Here is a 21194-nt window from a genome sequence, read left to right as displayed (position 1 = left end):
TTCTGTTAATACTGGAGTGCTGCAGGGTTCTGTTAATACTGGAGTGCGGCACGGTTCTGTTAATACTGGAGTGCTGCAGGGTTCTGTTAATACTGGAGTGCTGCAGGGTTCTGTTAATATTGGGGTGCTGCAGGGTTCTGTTAATACTGGAGTACTGCAGGGTTCTGTTCATGACTTCTGACCATCTTTCTGTTAATATTGGAGCGCTGCAGGGTTCTGTTAATACTGCAGTGCTGCAGGGTTCTGTTAATACTGGAGTGCTGCAGGGTTCTGTTAATATTGGAGTGCTGCAGGGTTCTGTTAATACTGGAGTACTGCAGGGTTCTGCTCATGACTTCTGACCATCTTTCTGTTAATATTGAGGTGCTGCAGGGTTCTGTTAATATTGGAGTGCTGCAGGGTTCTGTTAATACTGGGGTGCTGCAGGGTTATGTTAATATTGTTGGGGTGCTGCAGGGTTCTGTTAATATTGGAGTGTTGCAGGGTTCTGTTAATATTGGAGTGCTGCAGGGTTCTGTTAATGTTTAATGTTGTTGATTAGGTATTTCTCAAATAGCAGGAAGTGTTTAATGTTGTTGACTAGGTATTTCTCAAATAGCAGGAAGTGTTTAATGTTGTTGATTAGGTATTTCTCAAATAGCAGGAAGTGTTTAATGTTGTTGACTAGGTATTTCTCAAATAGCAGGAAGTGTTTAATGTTGTTGATTAGGTATGTCTCAGATAGCAGGAAGTGTTTAATGTTGTTGATTAGGTATTTCTCAAATAGCAGGAAGTGTTTAATGATGTTGACTAGGCATTTCTTAAATAGCAGGAAGTGTTTAGTGTTGTTGACTAGGCAATTCCCATATATTCCCGTTAATTCCCACGGAAAGTTTCCACCTCTGAATATTCCCCAAAATGTGCAACCCTACATGGATGTAGTACTGTAGATATGTGGTAGTGGTGGACTAGGGGCCTGAGGGCACACAGTGGGTTGTGAAATCTGTGAATGTATTGTAATGGTTTAAAATTGTGTCAACTGCCTTAATGTTGTTGGACCCCAGGAAGAGTAGCTGCTGCCTTGGCAGGAACTAATGGGGACCCATGATAAACCCCAGGAAGAGTAGCTGCTGCCTTTGCAGGAACTAATGGGGACCCATAATAAACCCCAGGAAGAGTAGCTGCTGCCTTGGCAGGAACTAATGGGGATCCATAATAAACCCCAGGAAGAGTAGCTGCTGCCTTGGCAGGAACTAATGGGGATCCATAATAAACCACAGGAAGAGTAGCTGCTGCCTTGGCAGGAACTAATGGGGATCCATAATAAATACAAATGCAAACTACAAATCTTGTATCTGTGTAGGTGCTGTATCTCAGCCAGTGATCTCTGTTTTATCTTGTATCTGTATCTCAGCCAGTGATCTCTGTTTTATATTGTATCTGTAGGTGCTGTATCCCAGCCAGTGATCTCTGTTTTATCTTGTATCTGTAGGTGCTGTATCTCAGCCAGTGATCTCTGTTTTATCTTGTATCTGTATCTCAGCCAGTGATCTCTGTTTTATATTGTATCTGTAGGTGCTGTATCCCAGCCAGTGATCTCTGTTTTATCTTGTATCTGTAGGTGCTGTATCTCAGCCAGTGATCTCTGTTTTATCTTGTATCTGTATCTCAGCCAGTGATCTCTGTTTTATATTGTATCTGTAGGTGCTGTATCTCAGCCAGTGATCTCTGGTTTATCTTGTATCTGTGTAGGTGCTGTATCTCAGCCAGTGATCTCTGGTTTATCTTGTATCTGTAGGTGTTGTATCTCAGCCAGTGATCTCTGTTTTATATTGTATCTGTAGGTGCTGTATCTCAGCCAGTGATCTCTGTTGTATCTTGTATCTGTGTAGGTGCTGTATCTCAGCCAGTGATCTCTGTTTTATCTTGTATCTGTAGGTGCTGTATCTCAGCCAGTGATCTCTGTTTTATCTTGTATCTGTGTAGGTGCTGTATCTCAGCCAGTGATCTCTGTTTTATCTTGTATCTCAGCCAGTGATCTCTGTTTTATCTTGTATCTGTAGGTTCTGTATCTCAGCCAGTGATCTCTGTTTTATCTTGTATCTGTGTAGGTGCTGTATCTCAGCCAGTGATCTCTGTTTTATCTTGTATCTCAGCCAGTGATCTCTGTTTTATCTTGTATCTGTAGGTGCTGTATCTCAGCCAGTGATCTCTGTTGTATCTTGTATCTGTGTAGGTGCTGTATCTCAGCCAGTGATCTCTGTTTTATCTTGTATCTGTGTAGGTGCTGTTTCTCAGTCAGTGATCTCTGTTTTATCTTGTATCTGTAGGTGCTGTATCTCAGCCAGTGATCTCTGTTGTATCTTGTATCTGTAGGTGCTGTATCTCAGCCAGTGATCTCTGTTTTATCTTGTATCTGTATCTCAGCCAGTGATCTCTGTTTTATCTTGTATCTGTAGGTGCTGTATCTCAACCAGTGATCTCTGTTTTATCTTGTATCTGTAGGTGCTGTATCTCAGCCAGTGATCTCTGTTTTATCTTGTATCTGTGTAGGTGCTGTATCTCAGCCAGTGATCTCTGTTTTATCTTGTATCTGTGTAGGTGTTGTATCTCAGCCAGTGATCTCTGTTTTATCTTGTATCTGTGTAGGTGCTGTATCTCAGCCAGTGATCTCTGTTTTATCTTGTAACTGTGTAGGTGCTGAATCCCAGCCAGTGATCTCTGTTTTATCTTGTATCTGTATCTCAGCCAGTGATCTCTGTTTTATCTTGTATCTGTAGGTGCTGTATCTCAGCCAGTGATCTCTGTTTTATCTTGTATCTGTAGGTGCTGTATCTCAGCCAGTGATCTCTGTTTTATCTTGTATCTGTGTAGGTGCTGTATCTCAGCCAGTGATCTCTATTGTTGGAACTAAAGACTGGGGGGTGGTCCTGAAGTGTGAGTCTGGAGGCAGGTTTCCTGAACCTGAGATTGAGTTTCTGGACAGTTCTGGAACCATCCTACCTGCTGATGGACCTCCAGAGAGACACAGGGACTCAGAGGGCCGCTACACTGTGAGACGACATGTCACCGTGAACCAGACTGACACCAACAGGTTCACCTGTAGAGTTCAACAGCCGGAGATCAACCACCTGAAGGAGACAGAGATTCATGTCCCAGGTGAGGTCTTCATTGGTTAACCCAAATACCTGAAACCCCTAGTTAGTTAGACTAGTTAGGAGGACGGTTTCCTAGGGTGTGACCTTATTGGTCTGTTCAGTAGTATGTATAAATGATGCTTTACTTCCTGTACAGTATATATGTAGTGTTGTAATGGTTTGACATGACTTCTCTGTTTCAGATGACGTGTTTCCTAAATCACAAGTGGCGTTGATTGTTGGTCCAATAGCAGCAGCTGTTGTCGTTTTTCTTGCAGCTTGTGTCTACATGTGTTGGAGAAAACATACAGGTGAGTTTAACCTTGACCTCTGACTGGTCCTTGACCTCTGACTGGTCCTTGATCTCTGACTGGTCCTTGACCTCTGACTGGTCCTTGATCTCTGACTGGTCCTTGATCTCTGACTGGTCCTTGACCTCTAGGAATGACCCATATACTGTCCATTAGACTCTATTCATTTATACCAGGTTACCTTCAGACCAGTCCTGTATTAGGTCAGGATATAACTAGGATTGACCCATATACTGTCCATTAGACTCTATTCATTTATACCAGGTTACCTTCAGACCAGTCCTGTATTAGATCAGGATATAACTAGGAATGACCCATATACTGTCCATTAGACTCTATTCATTTATACCAGGTTACCTTCAGACCAGTCCTGTATTAGATCAGGATATAACTAGGAATGACCCATATACTGTCCATTAGACTCTATTCATTTATACCAGGTTACCTTCAGACCAGTTCTGTATTAGATCAGGATATAACTAGGAATGACCCATATACTGTCCATTAGACTCTATTAATTTATACCAGTTTACCTTCAGACCAGTCCTGTATTAGATCAGGATATAACTAGGAATGACCCATATACTGTCCATTAGACTCTATTCATGTATACCAGGTTACCTTCAGACCAGTCTGTATTAGATCAGGATATAACTAGGATTGACCCATATACTGTCCATTAGACTCTATTCATTTATACCAGGTTACCTTCAGACCAGTCCTGTATTAGTTCAGGATATAACTAGGATTGACCCATATACTGTCCATTAGACTCTATTCATTTATACCAGGTTACCTTCAGACCAGTCCTGTATTAGATCAGGATATAACTAGGAATGACCCATATACTGTCCATTAGACTCTATTCATTTATACCAGGTTACCTTCAGACCAGTCCTGTATTAGATCAGGATATAACTAGGAATGACCCATATACTGTCCATTAGACTCTATTCATTTATATCAGGTTACCTTCAGACCAGTCCTGTATTAGATCAGGATATAACTAGGAATGACCCATATACTGTCCATTAGACTCTATTCATTTATACCAGGTTACCTTCAGACCAGTCCTGTATTAGATCAGGATATGACTAGGAATGACCCATATACTGTCCATTAGACTCTATTCATTTATATCAGGTTACCTTCAGACCAGTCCTGTATTAGATCAGGATATAACTAGGAATGACCCATATACTGTCCATTAGACTCTATTCATTTATACCAGGTTACCGTCAGACCAGTCCTGTATTAGATCAGGATATAACTAGGAATGACCCATATACTGTCCATTAGACTCTATTCATTTATACCAGGTTACCTTCAGACCAGTCCTGTATTAGATCAGGATATGACTAGGAATGACCCATATACTGTCCATTAGACTCTATTTATTTATACCAGGTTACCTTCAGACCAGTCCTGTATTAGATCAGGATATAACTAGGAATGACCCATATACTGTCCATTAGACTCTATTCATTTATACCAGGTTACCTTCAGACCAGTCCTCTATTAGATCAGGATCTAACTAGGAATGACCCATATACTGTCCATTAGACTCTATTCATTTATACCAGGTTACCTTCAGACCAGTCCTGTATTAGATCAGGATATAACTAGGAATGACCCATATACTGTCCATTAGACTCTATTCATTTATATCAGGTTACCTTCAGACCAGTCCTGTATTATATCAGGATATAACTAGGAATTACCTATATACTGTCCATTAGACTCTATTCATTTATACCAGGTTACCTTCAGACCAGTCCTGTATTAGATCAGGATATGACTAGGAATGACCCATATACTGTCCATTAGACTCTATTCATTTATACCAGGTTACCTTCAGACCAGTCCTGTATTAGATCAGGATATAACTAGGAATGACCCATATACTGTCCATTAGACTCTATTTATTTATACCAGGTTACCTTCAGACCAGTCCTGTATTAGATCAGGATATAACTAGGAATGACCCATATACTGTCCATTAGACTCTATTCATTTATACCAGGTTACCTTCTATAACACTGATGGGTCAACTGTTTCTCACAGACCTCATGGTTTTAATGGTTATACTGTATATTAATTTGTGTTTTAAAAGACTGTGTTTAAGCTTTTTAATGATTATTTTTGTATTTTATACATTTGTTTTGTCTACAGAGTGTAGAGAACTACTGGAAGAACAAGGTAAGTTGTTGTCTTGTTGGTTTCACATATAGAGATTATGATTATTACTAGAATACTGATGGGTCAACTGTTAATCACAGACCTCATGGTTTATTACTATAATACTGAGAGGAACCAGGCTCTGAGGGGTGACCAGTCCTCTACTGTCTGTATTGGGTAGACCAGAGGAACCAGGCTCTGAGGGGTGACCAGTCCTCTACTGGCTGTACTGGGTAGACCAGAGGAACCAGGCTCTGAGGGGTGACCAGTCCTCTACTGGCTGTACTGGGTAGACCAGAGGAACCAGGCTCTGAGGGGTGACCAGTCCTCTACTGGCTGTACTGAGTAGACCAGAGGAACCAGGCTCTGAGGGGTGACCAGTCCTCTACTGGCTGTACTGGGGTGAGGAGCCAGGCTCTGAGGGGTGACCAGTCCTCTACTGGCTGTACTGGGTAGACCAGGGGAACCAGGCTCTGAGGGGTGACCAGTCCTCTACTGGCTGTTCTGGATAAACCAGAGGAACCAGGCTCTGAGGGGTGACCAGTCCTCTACTGGCTGTACTGGGGTGAGGAGCCAGGCTCTGAGGGGTGACCAGTCCTCTACTGGCTGTACTGGGTAGACCAGAGGAACCAAGCTCTGAGGGGTGGCCAGTCCTCAACTGGCTGTACTGGGTAGAGAGGTTCCAGGCTCCGAGGGGTGGCCAGTCCTCTACTGGCTGTATACCTTATATATATATATCTCAGCAAAAAAAATACAAAACATCATCACTGTCAACTGTGTTTATATCCAGTAATCTTAACATGTGTAAGTATTTGTATGAACATAACAAGATTCAACAACTGAGACATAAACTGAACAAGTTCCACAGACATGTGGCTAACAGAATAATGTGTCCCTGAACAAAGGGGGGGTTCAAAATCAAAAGTAACAGTCAGTATCTGGTGTGGCCACCAGTTGCATTAAACTTTTGCGACTAGCAATCCCGAATCCGGGAGCGGAATCATAGCCTCAAACGAATTAGCATAACGGAGCGGACAGAAACGTTTCATGAAAATCGCAAATAAATAATAAATTTATTCAAACACAAGCTTAGCCTTTTGTTAATCACACTGTCATCTCAGATTTTCAAAATATGCGTTACAGCCAACGCTAGACAAGCATTTGTGTAAGTTTATCATGGCATAATGCTATGCTAGGCTCTGCTGGCAGCAGGCAACATTTTCACGAAAATAAAAAAAGCAACCAAATTAAATAATTTACCTTTGAAGAACTTCGGATGCTTTCACTCAGTTAGATAGAAAATTTTCCTTTTTTCCAAAAATATTAGTTTTGTAGGCGAAACAGCTTCCGTTTGTTCATAATATAATATCGACAGAAACACGGCAAACGTTGTTTAGGATCCATCCTCAAGGTGTTTTTAACATATGTATTCGATAATATATCCGTCGAGGCAATTGGTTTCTCATAAGAAGCGATTGGAAAAATGGCTACCTCAGTATTTTACGCAAGATTTTCTGCGAGAGACACCATGTGACCACTTGCTATCTATGGTCCCTTACGGCTATTCTTCAATGGAAATGCGTAAAAAGACGTCACAATGCTGTAGACACCTTGGGGAATACGTGGAAAACGTAAGCTCATTCGTAGCTCATTCACAGCCATATAAGGAGTCATTGGCATGAGGCGGTTTCAAAAAATGCGGCACTTCCTGGTTGGATTTTTATCTGGGTTTTGCCTGTAACATCAGTTCTGTGGCACTCACAGACAATATCTTTGCAGTTTTGGAAACGTCAGAGTGTTTTCTTTCCAAAGCTGTCAATTATATGCATAGTCGAGCATCTTTTCTTGACAAAATATCTTGTTTAAAAGGGAATGTTTTTCATCCAAAAATTAAAATATCGCCCCCTAGTCGCAAGAAGTTTGTACTGCAGTGCATCTCCTCCTCATGGACTGTACCAGTTCTTGCTGTGAGATGTTACCCCACTCTTCACCAAGGCACCCGCCGTGGGTTTGTGCTCATAGGCGACATTGTTGCAGGTGATGTCTGGTAAGGACCTGCCTACAGGCCTACAAGCCCTCAGTCCAGCCTCTCTGTCTATTGCGGACAGTCTGAGCACTGATGGAGGGATTGTGCGTTCCTGGTGTAACTTGGGCAGTTGTTGTTGCCATCCTGTACCTGTCCCACAGGTGTGATGTTTGGATGTACCGATCCTGTGCTGGTGTTGTTACACGTGGTCTGCCACTGCGAGGACAATCAGCTGTCCGTCCTGTATCCCTGTAGTGCTGTCTTAGGCGTCTCACAGTACGGACATTGCAATTTATTGCCCTGGCCAAATCTGCAGTCCTCATGCCTTCTTGCAACATGTCTAAGGCACGTTCACGCAGATGAGCAGGGACCCCGGGCATCTTTATTTTGGTGTTTTTCAGAATCAGTAGAAAGGTCTCTTTGGTGTCCTAAGTTTTCATAACTGTGACCTTAATTGCCTACTGTCTGTAAGCTGTTAGTGTCTTACCGACCGTTCCTCAGGTGCATATTCATTAATTGTTTATGGTTCATTGAACAATGCATGAGAAACAGTGTTTAAACCCTTTACAATGAAGATCTGTGTTAGGTATGAACAGGTATGGGTTAGGGATGAACAGGTATGGGTTAGGGATGAGCAGGTATGGGTTAGGGGTGAACAGGTATGGGTTAGGGAGGGATGAACAGGTATGGGTTAGGCGTGAACAGGTATGGGTTAGGGAGGGGTGAACAGGTATGGGTTAGGGAGGGATGAACAGGTATGGGTTAGGGAGGGATGAACAGGTATGGGTTAGGGATGAACAGGTATGGGTTAGGGAGGGATGCACAGGTATTGGTTATGGAGGGATGAACAAGTATGGGTTAGGGAGGGATGAACAGGTATGGGTTAGGGAGGGATGAACAGGTATGGGTTAGGGAGGGATGAACAGGTATGGGTTACGGAGGGATGAACAGGTATGGTTTAGGGAGGGATAAACAGGTGTGGGTTAGGGAGGGATGAACAGGTATGGGTTAGGGAGGGATGAACAGGTATGGGTTAGGGAGGGATGAACAGGTATGGGTTAGGGAGGGATGAACAGGTATGGGTTAGAGAGGGATGAACAGGTATGGGTTAGGGATGAACAGGTATGGGTTAGGGTGGGATGAACAGGTATGGGTTAGGGGTTAACAGGTATGGGTTAGGGAGGGATGAATAGGTATGGGTTAGGGAGGGATGAACAGGTATGGGTTAGGGAGGGATGAACAGGTATGGGTTAGGGAGTGATGAACCGGTATGGGTTAGGGGTGAACAGGTATGGGTTAGGGAGGGATGAACAGGTATGGGTTAGGGATGAACAGGTATGGGTTAGGGGTGAACAGGTATGGGTTAGGGATCGATGAACAGGTATGGGGTAGGGAGGGATGAACAGGTATTGGTTTAGGGAGGGATGAACAGGTATGGGTTAGGGGTGAACAGGTATGGGTTAGGGAGGGATGAACAGGTATGGGTTAGGGATGAACAGGTATGGGTTAGGGATGAACAGGTATGGGTTAGGGTGGGATGAACAGGTATGGGTTAGGGGTTAACAGGTATGGGTTAGGGAGGGATGAACAGGTATGGGTTAGGGAGGGATGAACAGGTATGGGTTATGGAGGGATGAACAGGTATGGGTTAGGGAGGGATTAACAGGTATGGGTTAGGGAGGGATGAACAGGTATGGGTTAGGGAGGGATGAACCGGTATGGGTTAGGGGTGAACTGGTATGGGTTAGGGAGGGATGAACAGGTATGGGTTAGGCGTGAACAGGTATGGGTTAGGGAGGGGTGAACAGGTATGGGTTAGGGAGGGATGAACAGGTATGGGTTAGGGATGAACAGGTATGGGTTAGGGAGGGATGAACAGGTATGGGTTAGGGAGGGATGAACAGGTATGGGTTAGAGAGGGATGAACAGGTATGGGTTAGGGATGAACAGGTATGGGTTAGGGTGGGATGAACAGGTATGGGTTAGGGGTTAACAGGTATGGGTTAGGGAGGGATGTACAGGTATGGGTTAGGGAGGGATGAACAGGTATGGGTTAGGGAGGGATGAACCGGTATGGGTTAGGGGTGAACAGGTATGGGTTAGGGAGGGATGAACAGGTATGGGTTAGGGAGGGATGAACAGGTATGGGTTAGGGAGGGATGAACCGGTATGGGTTAGGGGTGAACAGGTATGGGTTAGGGAGGGATGAACAGGTATGGGTTAGGGATGAACAGGTATGGGTTAGGGAGGGATGAACAGGTATGGGTTAGGGGTTAACAGGTATGGGTTAGGGAGGGATGTACAGGTATGGGTTAGAGAGGGATGAACAGGTATGGGTTAGGGAGGGATGAACAGGTTTGGGTTAGGGAGGGATGAACAGGTATGGGTTATGGAGGGATGAAAAGGTATGGGTTAGGGAGGGATGAACAGGTATGGGTTAGAGAGGGATGAACAGGTATGGGTTAGGCGTGAACAGGTATGGGTTAGGGAGGGGTGAACAGGTATGGGTTAGGGAGGGATGAACAGGTATGGGTTATCGAGGGATGAACAGGTATGGGTTAGGGATGAACAGGTATGGGTTAGGGAGGGATGCACAGGTATTGGTTAGGGAGGAATGAACAAGTATGGGTTAGGGAGGGATGAACAGGTATGGGTTAGGGAGGGATGAACATGTATGGGTTAGGGAGGGATGAACAGGTATGGGTTAGGGAGGGATGAACAGGTATGGGTTAGAGAGGGGTGAACAGGTATGGGTTAGAGAGGGATGAACAGGTGTAGGTTAGGGATGAACAGGTATGGGTTAGGGATGAACAGGTATGGGTTAGGGGTGAACAGGTATGGGTTAGGGAGGGATGAACAGGTATGGGTTAGGGATGAACAGGTATGGGTTAGGGGTGAACAGGTATGGGTTACGGAGGGATGAACAGGTATGGGTTAGGGAGGGATGAACAGGTATGCGTTAGGGAGGGATGAACAGGTATGGGTTAGGGAGGGATGAACAGGTATGGGTTAGGGAGGGATGAACAGGTATGGGTTAGGGAGGGATGAACAGGTATGGGTTAGGGAGGGATGAACAGGTATGGGTTAGGGAGGGATGAACAGGTATGTGTTAGGGAGGGATGAACAGGTATGGGTTAGGGAGGGATGAACAGGTATGGGTTAGGGAGGGATGAACAGGTATGGGTTAGGGAGGGATGAACAGGTATGGGTTAGGGAGGGATGAACAGGTATGGGTTAGGGGTGAACAGGTATGGGTTAGGGAGGGATGAACAGGTGTGGGTTAGGGAGGGATGAACAGGTATAGGTTAGGGGTGGACAGGTATGGGTTAGGGATGAACAGATATGGGTTAGGGATGAACATACATGTCCCAAATCCCTGTGATTCGCATTAACATGACTAGTAATGTCCTCTTGTTCTACAGTATATAACTCTACATCTAACCTGACTAGTAATGTTCTCTACATCTAATCTGACTAGTAATGTCCTCTTGTTCTACAGTATATAACTCTACATCTAACCTGACTAGTAATGTCCTCTACATCTAACCTGACTAGTAATGTCCTCTTGTTCTACAGTATATAACTCTACATCTGACCTGACTAGTAATGTCCTCTACATCTAACCTGACTAGTAATGTCCTCTACATCTAACCTGACTAGTAATGTCCTCTTGTTCTACAGTATATAACTCTACATCTAACCTGACTAGTAATGTCCTCTTGTTCTACAGTATATAACTCTACATCTAACCTGACTAGTAATGTCCTCTACATCTAACCTGACTACTAATGTCCTCTTGTTCTACAGTATATAACTCTACATCTAACCTGACTAGTAATGTCCTCTACATCTAACCTGACTAGTAATGTCCTCTACATCTAACCTGACTAGTAATGTCCTCTTGTTCTACAGTATATAACTCTACATCTAACCTGACTAGTAATGTCCTCTACATCTAACCTGACTAGTAATGTCCTCTTGTTCTACAGTATATAACTCTACATCTAACCTGACTAGTAATGTCCTCTTGTTCTACAGTATATAACTCTACAGCTAACCTGACTAGTAATGTCCTCTACATCTAACCTGACTAGTAATGTCCTCTTGTTCTACAGTATATAACTCTACATCTAACCTGACTAGTAATGTCCTCTACATCTAACCTGACTAGTAATGTCCTCTACATCTAACCTGACTAGTAATGTCCTCTTGTTCTACAGTATATAACTCTACAGCTAACCTGACTAGTAATGTCCTCTACATCTAACCTGACTAGTAATGTCCTCTTGTTCTACAGTATATAACTCTACATCTAACCTGACTAGTAATGTCCTCTACATCTAACCTGACTAGTAATGTCCTCTTGTTCTACAGTATATAACTCTACATCTAACCTGACTAGTAATGTCCTCTACATCTAACCTGACTAGTAATGTCCTCTTGTTCTACAGTATATAACTCTACATCTAACCTGACTAGTAATGTCCTCTACATCTAACCTGACTAGTAATGTCCTCTTGTTCTACAGTATATAACTCTACATCTAACCTGACTAGTAATGTCCTCTACATCTAACCTGACTAGTAATGTCCTCTACATCTAACCTGACTAGTAATGTCCTCTAGTTCTACAGTATATAACTCTACATCTAACCTGACTAGTAATGTCCTCTACATCTAACCTGACTAGTAATGTCCTCTACATCTAACCTGACTAGTAATGTCCTCTTGTTCTAAAATATATAACTCTACATCTAACCTGACTAGTAATGTCCTCTTGTTCTACAGTATATAACTCTACATCTGACCTGACTAGTAATGTCCTCTACATCTAACCTGACTAGTAATGTCCTCTACATCTAACCTGACTAGTAATGTCCTCTTGTTCTACAGTATATAACTCTACATCTAACCTGACTAGTAATGTCCTCTTGTTCTACAGTATATAACTCTACATCTAACCTGACTAGTAATGTCCTCTACATCTAACCTGACTACTAATGTCCTCTTGTTCTACAGTATATAACTCTACATCTAACCTGACTAGTAATGTCCTCTACATCTAACCTGACTAGTAATGTCCTCTACATCTAACCTGACTAGTAATGTCCTCTTGTTCTACAGTATATAACTCTACATCTAACCTGACTAGTAATGTCCTCTACATCTAACCTGACTAGTAATATCCTCTTGTTCTACAGTATATAACTCTACATCTAACCTGACTAGTAATGTCCTCTTGTTCTACAGTATATAACTCTACAGCTAACCTGACTAGTAATGTCCTCTACATCTAACCTGACTAGTAATGTCCTCTTGTTCTACAGTATATAACTCTACATCTAACCTGACTAGTAATGTCCTCTTGTTCTACAGTATATAACTCTACATCTAACCTGACTAGTAATGTCCTCTACATCTAACCTGACTAGTAATGTCCTCTACATCTAACCTGACTAGTAATGTCCTCTTGTTCTACAGTATATAACTCTACAGCTAACCTGACTAGTAATGTCCTCTACATCTAACCTGACTAGTAATGTCCTCTTGTTCTACAGTATATAACTCTACATCTAACCTGACTAGTAATGTCCTCTACATCTAACCTGACTAGTAATGTCCTCTTGTTCTACAGTATATAACTCTACATCTAACCTGACTAGTAATGTCCTCTACATCTAACCTGACTAGTAATGTCCTCTTGTTCTACAGTATATAACTCTACATCTAACCTGACTAGTAATGTCCTCTACATCTAACCTGACTAGTAATGTCCTCTTGTTCTACAGTATATAACTCTACATCTAACCTGACTAGTAATGTCCTCTACATCTAACCTGACTAGTAATGTCCTCTACATCTAACCTGACTAGTAATGTCCTCTAGTTCTACAGTATATAACTCTACATCTAACCTGACTAGTAATGTCCTCTACATCTAACCTGACTAGTAATGTCCTCTACATCTAACCTGACTAGTAATGTCCTCTTGTTCTAAAATATATAACTCTACATCTAACCTGACTAGTAATGTCCTCTTGTTCTACAGTATATAACTCTACATCTAACCTGACTAGTAATGTCCTCTACATCTAACCTGACTAGTAATGTCCTCTTGTTCTACAGTATATAACTCTACATCTAACCTGACTAGTAATGTCCTCTTGTTCTACAGTATATAACTCTACATCTAACCTGACTAGTAATGTCCTCTACATCTAACCTGACTAGTAATGTCCTCTAGTTCTACAGTATATAACTCTACATCTAACCTGACTAGTAATGTCCTCTTGTTCTACAGTATATAACTCTACATCTAACCTGTCTAGTAATGTCCTCTACATCTAACCTGACTAGTAATGTCCTCTACATCTAACCTGACTAGTAATGTCCTCTAGTTCTACAGTATATAACTCTACATCTAACCTGACTAGTAATGTCCTCTAGTTCTACAGTATATAACTCTACATCTAACCTGACTAGTAATGTCCTCTTCTTCTACAGTATATAACTCTACATCTAACCTGACTAGTAATGTCCTCTTGTTCTACAGTATATAACTCTACATCTCTTTTCAGGTGCCATATTTGTGGACGACCATAAGGATCAAGTCATTCAGAGGGTTACCAAGGTGATGCCCATCATGTATGAGCTGTTCTATGAGTTGTACTGTAACACCAGGATCAACCAGATGACCAGACAGGACCAGATGAGACAGTTGTACAAGGCCCTAGAAGAAGCAGAAGACACAAGAAGGGTGAAATCAGACTTTTACAGGATTCTACTGGATCTGGAACCTGACATTGTCAAAGACCTGGGTAAGAATCTCTCTACCTTTGGTTACATATCACTGGAATATAAACCTTATCTAGTCTATCACCTGGGTAAGAACCTCTCTACCTCTGTTTACATATCATGGAATATAAACCTTATCTAGTCTATCACCTGGGTAAGAACCTCTCTACCTCTGGTTACATATCACTGAAATATAAACCTTATCTAGTCTATCACCTGGGTAAGAACCACTCTACCTCTGGTTACATATCACTGGAATATAAACCTTATCTAGTCTATCACCTGGATAAGAACCTCTCTACCTCTGGTTACATATCACTGGAATATAAACCTTATCTAGTCTATCACCTGGGTAAGAACCTCTCTAACTCTGGTTACATATCACTGGAATATAAACCTTATCTAGTCTATCACCTGGGTAAGAACCTCTCTACCTCTGGTTACATATCACTGGAATATAAACCTTATCTAGTCTATCACCTGGGTAAGAACCTCTCTACCTCTGGTTACATATCACTGGAATATAAACCTTATCTAGTCTATCACCTGGGTAAGAACCTCTCTACCTCTGGTTACATATCACTGGAATATAAACCTCATCTAGTCTATCACCTGGGTAAGAACCTCTCTACCTCTGGTTACATATCACTGGAATATAAACCTTATCTAGTCTATCACCTGGGTAAGAACCTCTACTGGGTAGACCAGAGGAACCAGGCTCTGAGGGGTGACCAGTCCTCTACTGGCTGTACTGGGTAGAGAGGAATCAGGCTCTGAGGTACCAGCAGGGTCTGATAATAACATGATGGTTCTGTTCTGTTTTTTAGGACCAGATTCAAATGAGACGGAATTCCTTGACCTTTGTAAGTGTGTGTCTGTGTTCCTGTCTGTCTGTCTATGTACCCGTCTGTCTCTCTCCGTGTTCCTGTCTGTCTGTTCCTGTATGTCTCTCTGTGTTCCTGTCTGTCTGTGTTCCTGTCTGTCTGTCTATGTTCCTGTTTGTCTGTCTTTGTCCCTGTCAGTCTATGTCTGTCTGTCTGTCTATGTCCCTGTCTATGTCCCTGTCTATGTCCCTGTCTATGTCCCTGTCTATGTCCCTGTCTGTCTGTCTGTCAGTCTGTCTATGTTCCTGTCTGTCTGTCTATGTTCCTGTCTGTCTGTCTATGTTCCTGTCTGTCTGTCTGTCTGTCTGTCTGTCTGTCTGTCTGTCTGTCTGTCTGTCTGTCTGTCTATGTCCCTGTCTGTCTGTCTGTCTGTCTGTCTGTCTGTCTGTCTGTCTGTCTGTCTGTCTGTCTGTCTGTCTGTCTGTCTGTCTGTCTGTCTGTCTATGTCCCTGTCTGTCTATGTCCCTGTCTGTCTGTCTCTCTGTCTATGTTCCTGTCTCTCTGTCTATGTTTCTGTCTGTCTTTCTATGTTCCTGTCGTTCTATGTTCCTGTCTGTCTATGTTCCTGTCTGTCTGTGTTCCTGTCTGTCTGTCTGTGTTCCTGTCTGTCTGTCTGTGTTCCTGTCTGTCTGTCTGTCTATGTTCCTGTCTGTCTGTCTGTCTGTCTGTCTGTCTGTCTGTCTGTGTCCCTGTCTGTATGTCAGTCTGTCTATGTTCCTGTCTCTCTGTCTATGTTTATGTCTGTCTTTCTATGTTCCTGTCTGTCTATGTTCCTGTCTGTCTGTGTTCCTGTCTGTCTGTGTTCCTGTCTGTCTGTCTGTCTTTCTATGTTCCTGTCTGTCTATGTTCCTGTCTGTCTGTGTTCCTGTCTGTCTGTGTTCCTGTCTGTCTATGTTCCTGTCTGTCTGTCTATGTTCTGTCCTGCTTGTTCAGCTCGATAACATCCACATCTGCTTTCCGTTAAATTATAATGGTGACAAGACCCTTGCTTTGACCTAAAGATAATATACGTCCCTCTATCCTATATGCTTTGACCCTGTAATTAACTCCATGTGTTCCTTTGTATGTGTGTCTTTTATCTCGGATCAGCAGACTGTGTGTCTCCTCTAGTTTTAGTGTGTCCAGCTGTCCTGGTGCTGTGTCGCCTTCTCTTCATGTGGTTGTCTAATATCAGCAGACTATGTGTCTACAGTTTTAGTGTTTGTCAGTGTCTGTCTGTCTGTCTGTCTGTCTGTCTGTCTGTCTGTCTGTCTGTCTGTCTGTCTGTCTGTCTGTCTCTGTCTGTCTGTCTCTGTCTGTCTGTGTTCCTGTCTGTCTGTGTTCCTGTCTGTCTGTGTTCCTGTCTGTCTGTGTTTCTGTCTGTGTTTCTGTCTGTGTTTCTGTCTGTCTGTCTGTCTGTCTGTCTGTCTGTCTGTCTGTCTGTCTGTCTGTCTGTCTGTCTGTCTGTCTGTCTGTCTGTCTGTCTGTCTGTGTTCCTGTCTGTCTGTCTGTGTTCCTGTCTGTCTGTCTGTGTTCCTATCTGTCTGTCTGTCTGTGTTCCTGTCTGTGTTCCTGTCTGTGTTTCTGTCTGTCTGTCTGTCTGTCTGTCTGTCTGTCTGTCTGTCTGTCTGTCTTTCTGTGTTCCTGTCTGTCTATGTTCCTGTCTTTCTGTCTATGTATCTTTCTGTGTTCCTGTCTGTCTGTTTTGGTGGCAAGATGAGTGAATATGTTCCCCTCCCCCCAGGTCGACTCAATAAAAACCTGTGTGTACTGCTGGGTAAGTGTCTCTGTGTTTACTACAAAAACAGTAAGTAAGTAGTGTTATCCACATGATCAACATCATCAAAGGAATTAGTCATAATATATCATGTTTTATCTTCTGTCTACAGAGGAGCTCAGAATAGAGAGGATGTAGTCTGTCTTCATGTTCTAGTACCCATAATACATCATGTTTTATCTACTGTCTACAGAGGAGGTCAGAATAGAGAGGATGTAGTCTGTCTTCATGTTCTAGTACCCATAATACATCATGTTTTATCTACTGTCTACAGAGGAGGTCAGAATAGAGAGGATGTAGTCTGTCTTCATGTTCTAGTACCCATAATACATCATGTTTTATCTACTGTCTACAGAGGAGGTCAGAATAGAGAGGATGTAGTCTGTCTTCATGTTCTATTACCCATAATGCATCATGTTTTATCTACTGTCTACAGAGGAGGTCAGAATAGAGAGGATGTAGTCTGTCTTCATGTTCTATTACCCATAATACATCATGTTTTATCTACTGTCTACAGAGGAGGTCAGAATAGAGAGGATGTAGTCTGTCTTCATGTTCTAGTACCCATAATACATCATGTTTTATCTACTGTCTACAGAGGAGGTCAGAATAGAGAGGATGTAGTCTGTCTTCATGTTCTAGTACCCATAATGCATCATGTTTTATCTTCTGTCTACAGAGGAGGTCAGAATAGAGAGGATGTAGTCTGTCTTCATGTTCTAGTACCCATAATACATAATGTTTTATCTTCTGTCTACAGACAAGGTCACAAGAGAGAGGGGTGAGTTGCACAACTGCATGTATTTCATTGATTTAAGTGAAAACACACATCTGATGTTTTTATCTTCTCTCTCTTTTGTCTACAGAGAAGGTTAGAAAACAGAGGGGTGAGTTGTGTGTCTTTCTCCAACTTCATGTTCTAGTACCCATAATACACATCTGATGTTTTTATCTTCTCCGTCTACAGATGATGCCTTAAGAGAGGTCAGAATAGAGAGGGGTGAGTTGCACAACTGATTCATTGATTTAAGTGAAGACACTTTCCTTAAAAAACGTATACACTGATTAACTAGACTATATATATTACACTGATTAACTATACTATATATTAACTACACTATATATTACACTGGTTAACTACACTATATATTACACTGATTAACTACACTATATATTACACTGGTTAACTACACTATATATTACACTGACTAACTACACTATATATTACACTGGTTAACTACACTATATATTACACTGGTTAACTACACTATATATTACACTGACTAACTACACTATATATTACACTGGTTAACTACACTATATATTACACTGATTAACTACACTATATATTACACTGGTTAACTACACTATATATTACACTGATTAACTACACTATATATTACACTGGTTAACTACACTATATATTACACTGACTAACTACACTATATATTACACTGATTAACTACACTATATATTACACTGATTAACTACACTATATATTACACTGGTTAACTACACTATATATTACACTGATTAACTACACTATATATTACACTGGTTAACTACACTATATATTACACTGATTAACTATACTATATATTAACTACACTATATATTACACTGACTAACTACACTATATATTACACTGATTAACTACACTATATATTACACTGATTAACTACACTATATATTACAATGATTAACTACACTATATATTACACTGATTAACTACACTATATATTACACTGATTAACTACACTATACATTACACTGATTAACTACACTATATATTACACTGGTTAACTACACTATATATTACACTGATTAACTACACTATATATTACACTGGTTAACTACACTATATATTACATTGGTTAACTACACTATATATTACACTGATTAACTACACTATATATTACACTATATATTACACTGGTTAACTACACTATATATTACACTGATTAACTACACTATATATTACACTGGTTAACTACACTATATTACACTATATATTACACTGACCTACTACACTATATATTACACTGATTAACTACACTATATATTACACTGATTAACTACACTATATATTACACTGGTTAACTACACTATATAATACACTGGTTAACTACACTATATATTACACTGGTTAACTACACTATATATTACACTGGTTAACTACACTATATAATACACTGGTTAACTGCACTATATATTACACTGGTTACCTACACTATATATTACACTGATTAACTACACTATATATTACACTGATTAACTACACTATATATTACACTGATTAACTACACTATATATTACACTGGTTAACTACACTATATAATACACTGGTTAACTACACTATATATTACACTGATTAACTACACTATATATTACACTGATTAACTACACTATATATTACACTGATTAACTACACTATATATTACACTATATATTACACTGGTTAACTACACTATATAATAACTGCACTATATATTACACTGATTAACTACACTATATAATAACTACACTATATATTACACTGATTAACTACACTATATATTATACTATATATTACACTGGTTAACTACTGTTACGGTTTTCTTCCGTCGAAGGAGAGGCGAACCAAAATGCAGCGTGGTTATTTAGATTCATGTTTAATGAATAAGAACACGAACAGTACAAAAACAATAAACGTAACGCGGAACAATCACCCACGAAACAAAGAATATGGCTGCCTAAATATGGTTCCCAATCAGAGACAACGATAAACACCTGCCTCTGATTGAGAACCAATTCAGACAGCCATAGACTTTGCTAGAGAACCCCACTAAGCCACAATCAAAATACCTACAAAAAAACCAAGACAAAACACACCACATAAATAAACCCATGTCACACCCTGGCCTGACCAAAATAATAAAGAAAACACAAAATACTAAGACCAGGGCGTGACAACTACACTATATATTAACTACACTATATATTACACTGATTAACTACACTATATATTACACTGATTAACTACACTATATATTACACTGATTAACTACACTATATATTACACTGGTTAACTACACTATATATTACAATGATTAACTACACTATATATTACACAGGTTAACTACACTATATATTACACTGATTAACTACACTATATATTACACTGATTAACTACACTATATATTACACTGGTTAACTACACTATATATTACACTGATTAACTACACTATATATTACACTGATTAACTACACTATATATTACACTGGTTAACTACACTATATATTACACTGGTTAACTACACTATATATTACACTGGTTAACTACACTATATATTACACTATATATTACACTGATTAACTACACTATATATTACACTGATTAACTACACTATATATTACACTGATTAACTACACTATATATTACACTGGTTAACTACACTATATATTACAATGATTAACTACACTATATATTACACAGGTTAACTACACTATATATTACACTGATTAACTACACTATATATTACACTGGTTAACTATACTATATATTACACTGGTTAACTACACTATATATTAACTACACTATATATTAACTACACTATATATTAACTACACTATATATTACACTGGTTAACTACACTATATAATAACTGCACTATATATTATACTGATTAACTACACTATATATTACACTGATTAACTACACTATATATTACACTGATTAACTACACTATATATTACACTGATTAACTACACTATATATTACACTGATTAACTACACTATATATTACACTATATATTACACTGGTTAACTACACTATATAATAACTACACTATATATTACACTGGTACACTACACTATATATTACACTGATTAACTACACTATATATTACACTGATTAACTACACTATATATTACACTGATTAACTACACTATATATTACACTGGTTAACTACACTATATATTACAATGATTAACTACACTATATATTACACAGGTTAACTACACTATATATTACACTGATTAACTACACTATATATTACACTGGTTAACTATACTATATATTACACTGGTTAACTACACTATATATTAACTACACTATATATTAACTACACTATATATTACACTGGTTAAC

The 21194-nt window shown here is 40.2% G+C and overlaps 1 protein-coding gene across 2 annotated transcripts in view; it reads left to right on the top strand.

Moving 5' to 3' along the window:
• The window catches only part of LOC118965951 (uncharacterized), a 52635-nt gene that overhangs the window by 19587 nt on the left and 11854 nt on the right, over window positions 1–21194 (top strand). Inside the window, exons 1-10 of one of the 2 annotated variants that reach the window (XM_090183251.1) lie at window positions 2683–2805; window positions 2854–3138; window positions 3320–3427; window positions 5600–5626; window positions 14208–14447; window positions 15252–15287; window positions 17032–17064; window positions 17825–17845; window positions 17931–17951; window positions 18032–18064. In XM_090183251.1, the coding sequence (XP_090039377.1) occupies window positions 3406–3427; window positions 5600–5626; window positions 14208–14447; window positions 15252–15287; window positions 17032–17064; window positions 17825–17845; window positions 17931–17951; window positions 18032–18064 (433 nt within the window). In that variant the 5' untranslated portion in view covers window positions 2683–2805; window positions 2854–3138; window positions 3320–3405. Of the gene's footprint in view, window positions 1–2682; window positions 2806–2853; window positions 3139–3319; window positions 3428–5599; window positions 5627–14207; window positions 14448–15251; window positions 15288–17031; window positions 17065–17824; window positions 17846–17930; window positions 17952–18031; window positions 18065–21194 lie in introns of those variants that run through there. The other variant, XM_090183250.1, reaches the window with a different exon arrangement.

Source organism: Oncorhynchus mykiss, chromosome 9 (assembly GCF_057628025.1).
Source record: "Oncorhynchus mykiss isolate SJ-2025 chromosome 9, ASM5762802v1, whole genome shotgun sequence".
NCBI lineage: Eukaryota > Metazoa > Chordata > Actinopteri > Salmoniformes > Salmonidae > Oncorhynchus > Oncorhynchus mykiss.
The sequence above is the reverse complement of the archived record's forward strand: the minus strand, read 5'-3'. Positions and strand labels throughout refer to the sequence as shown.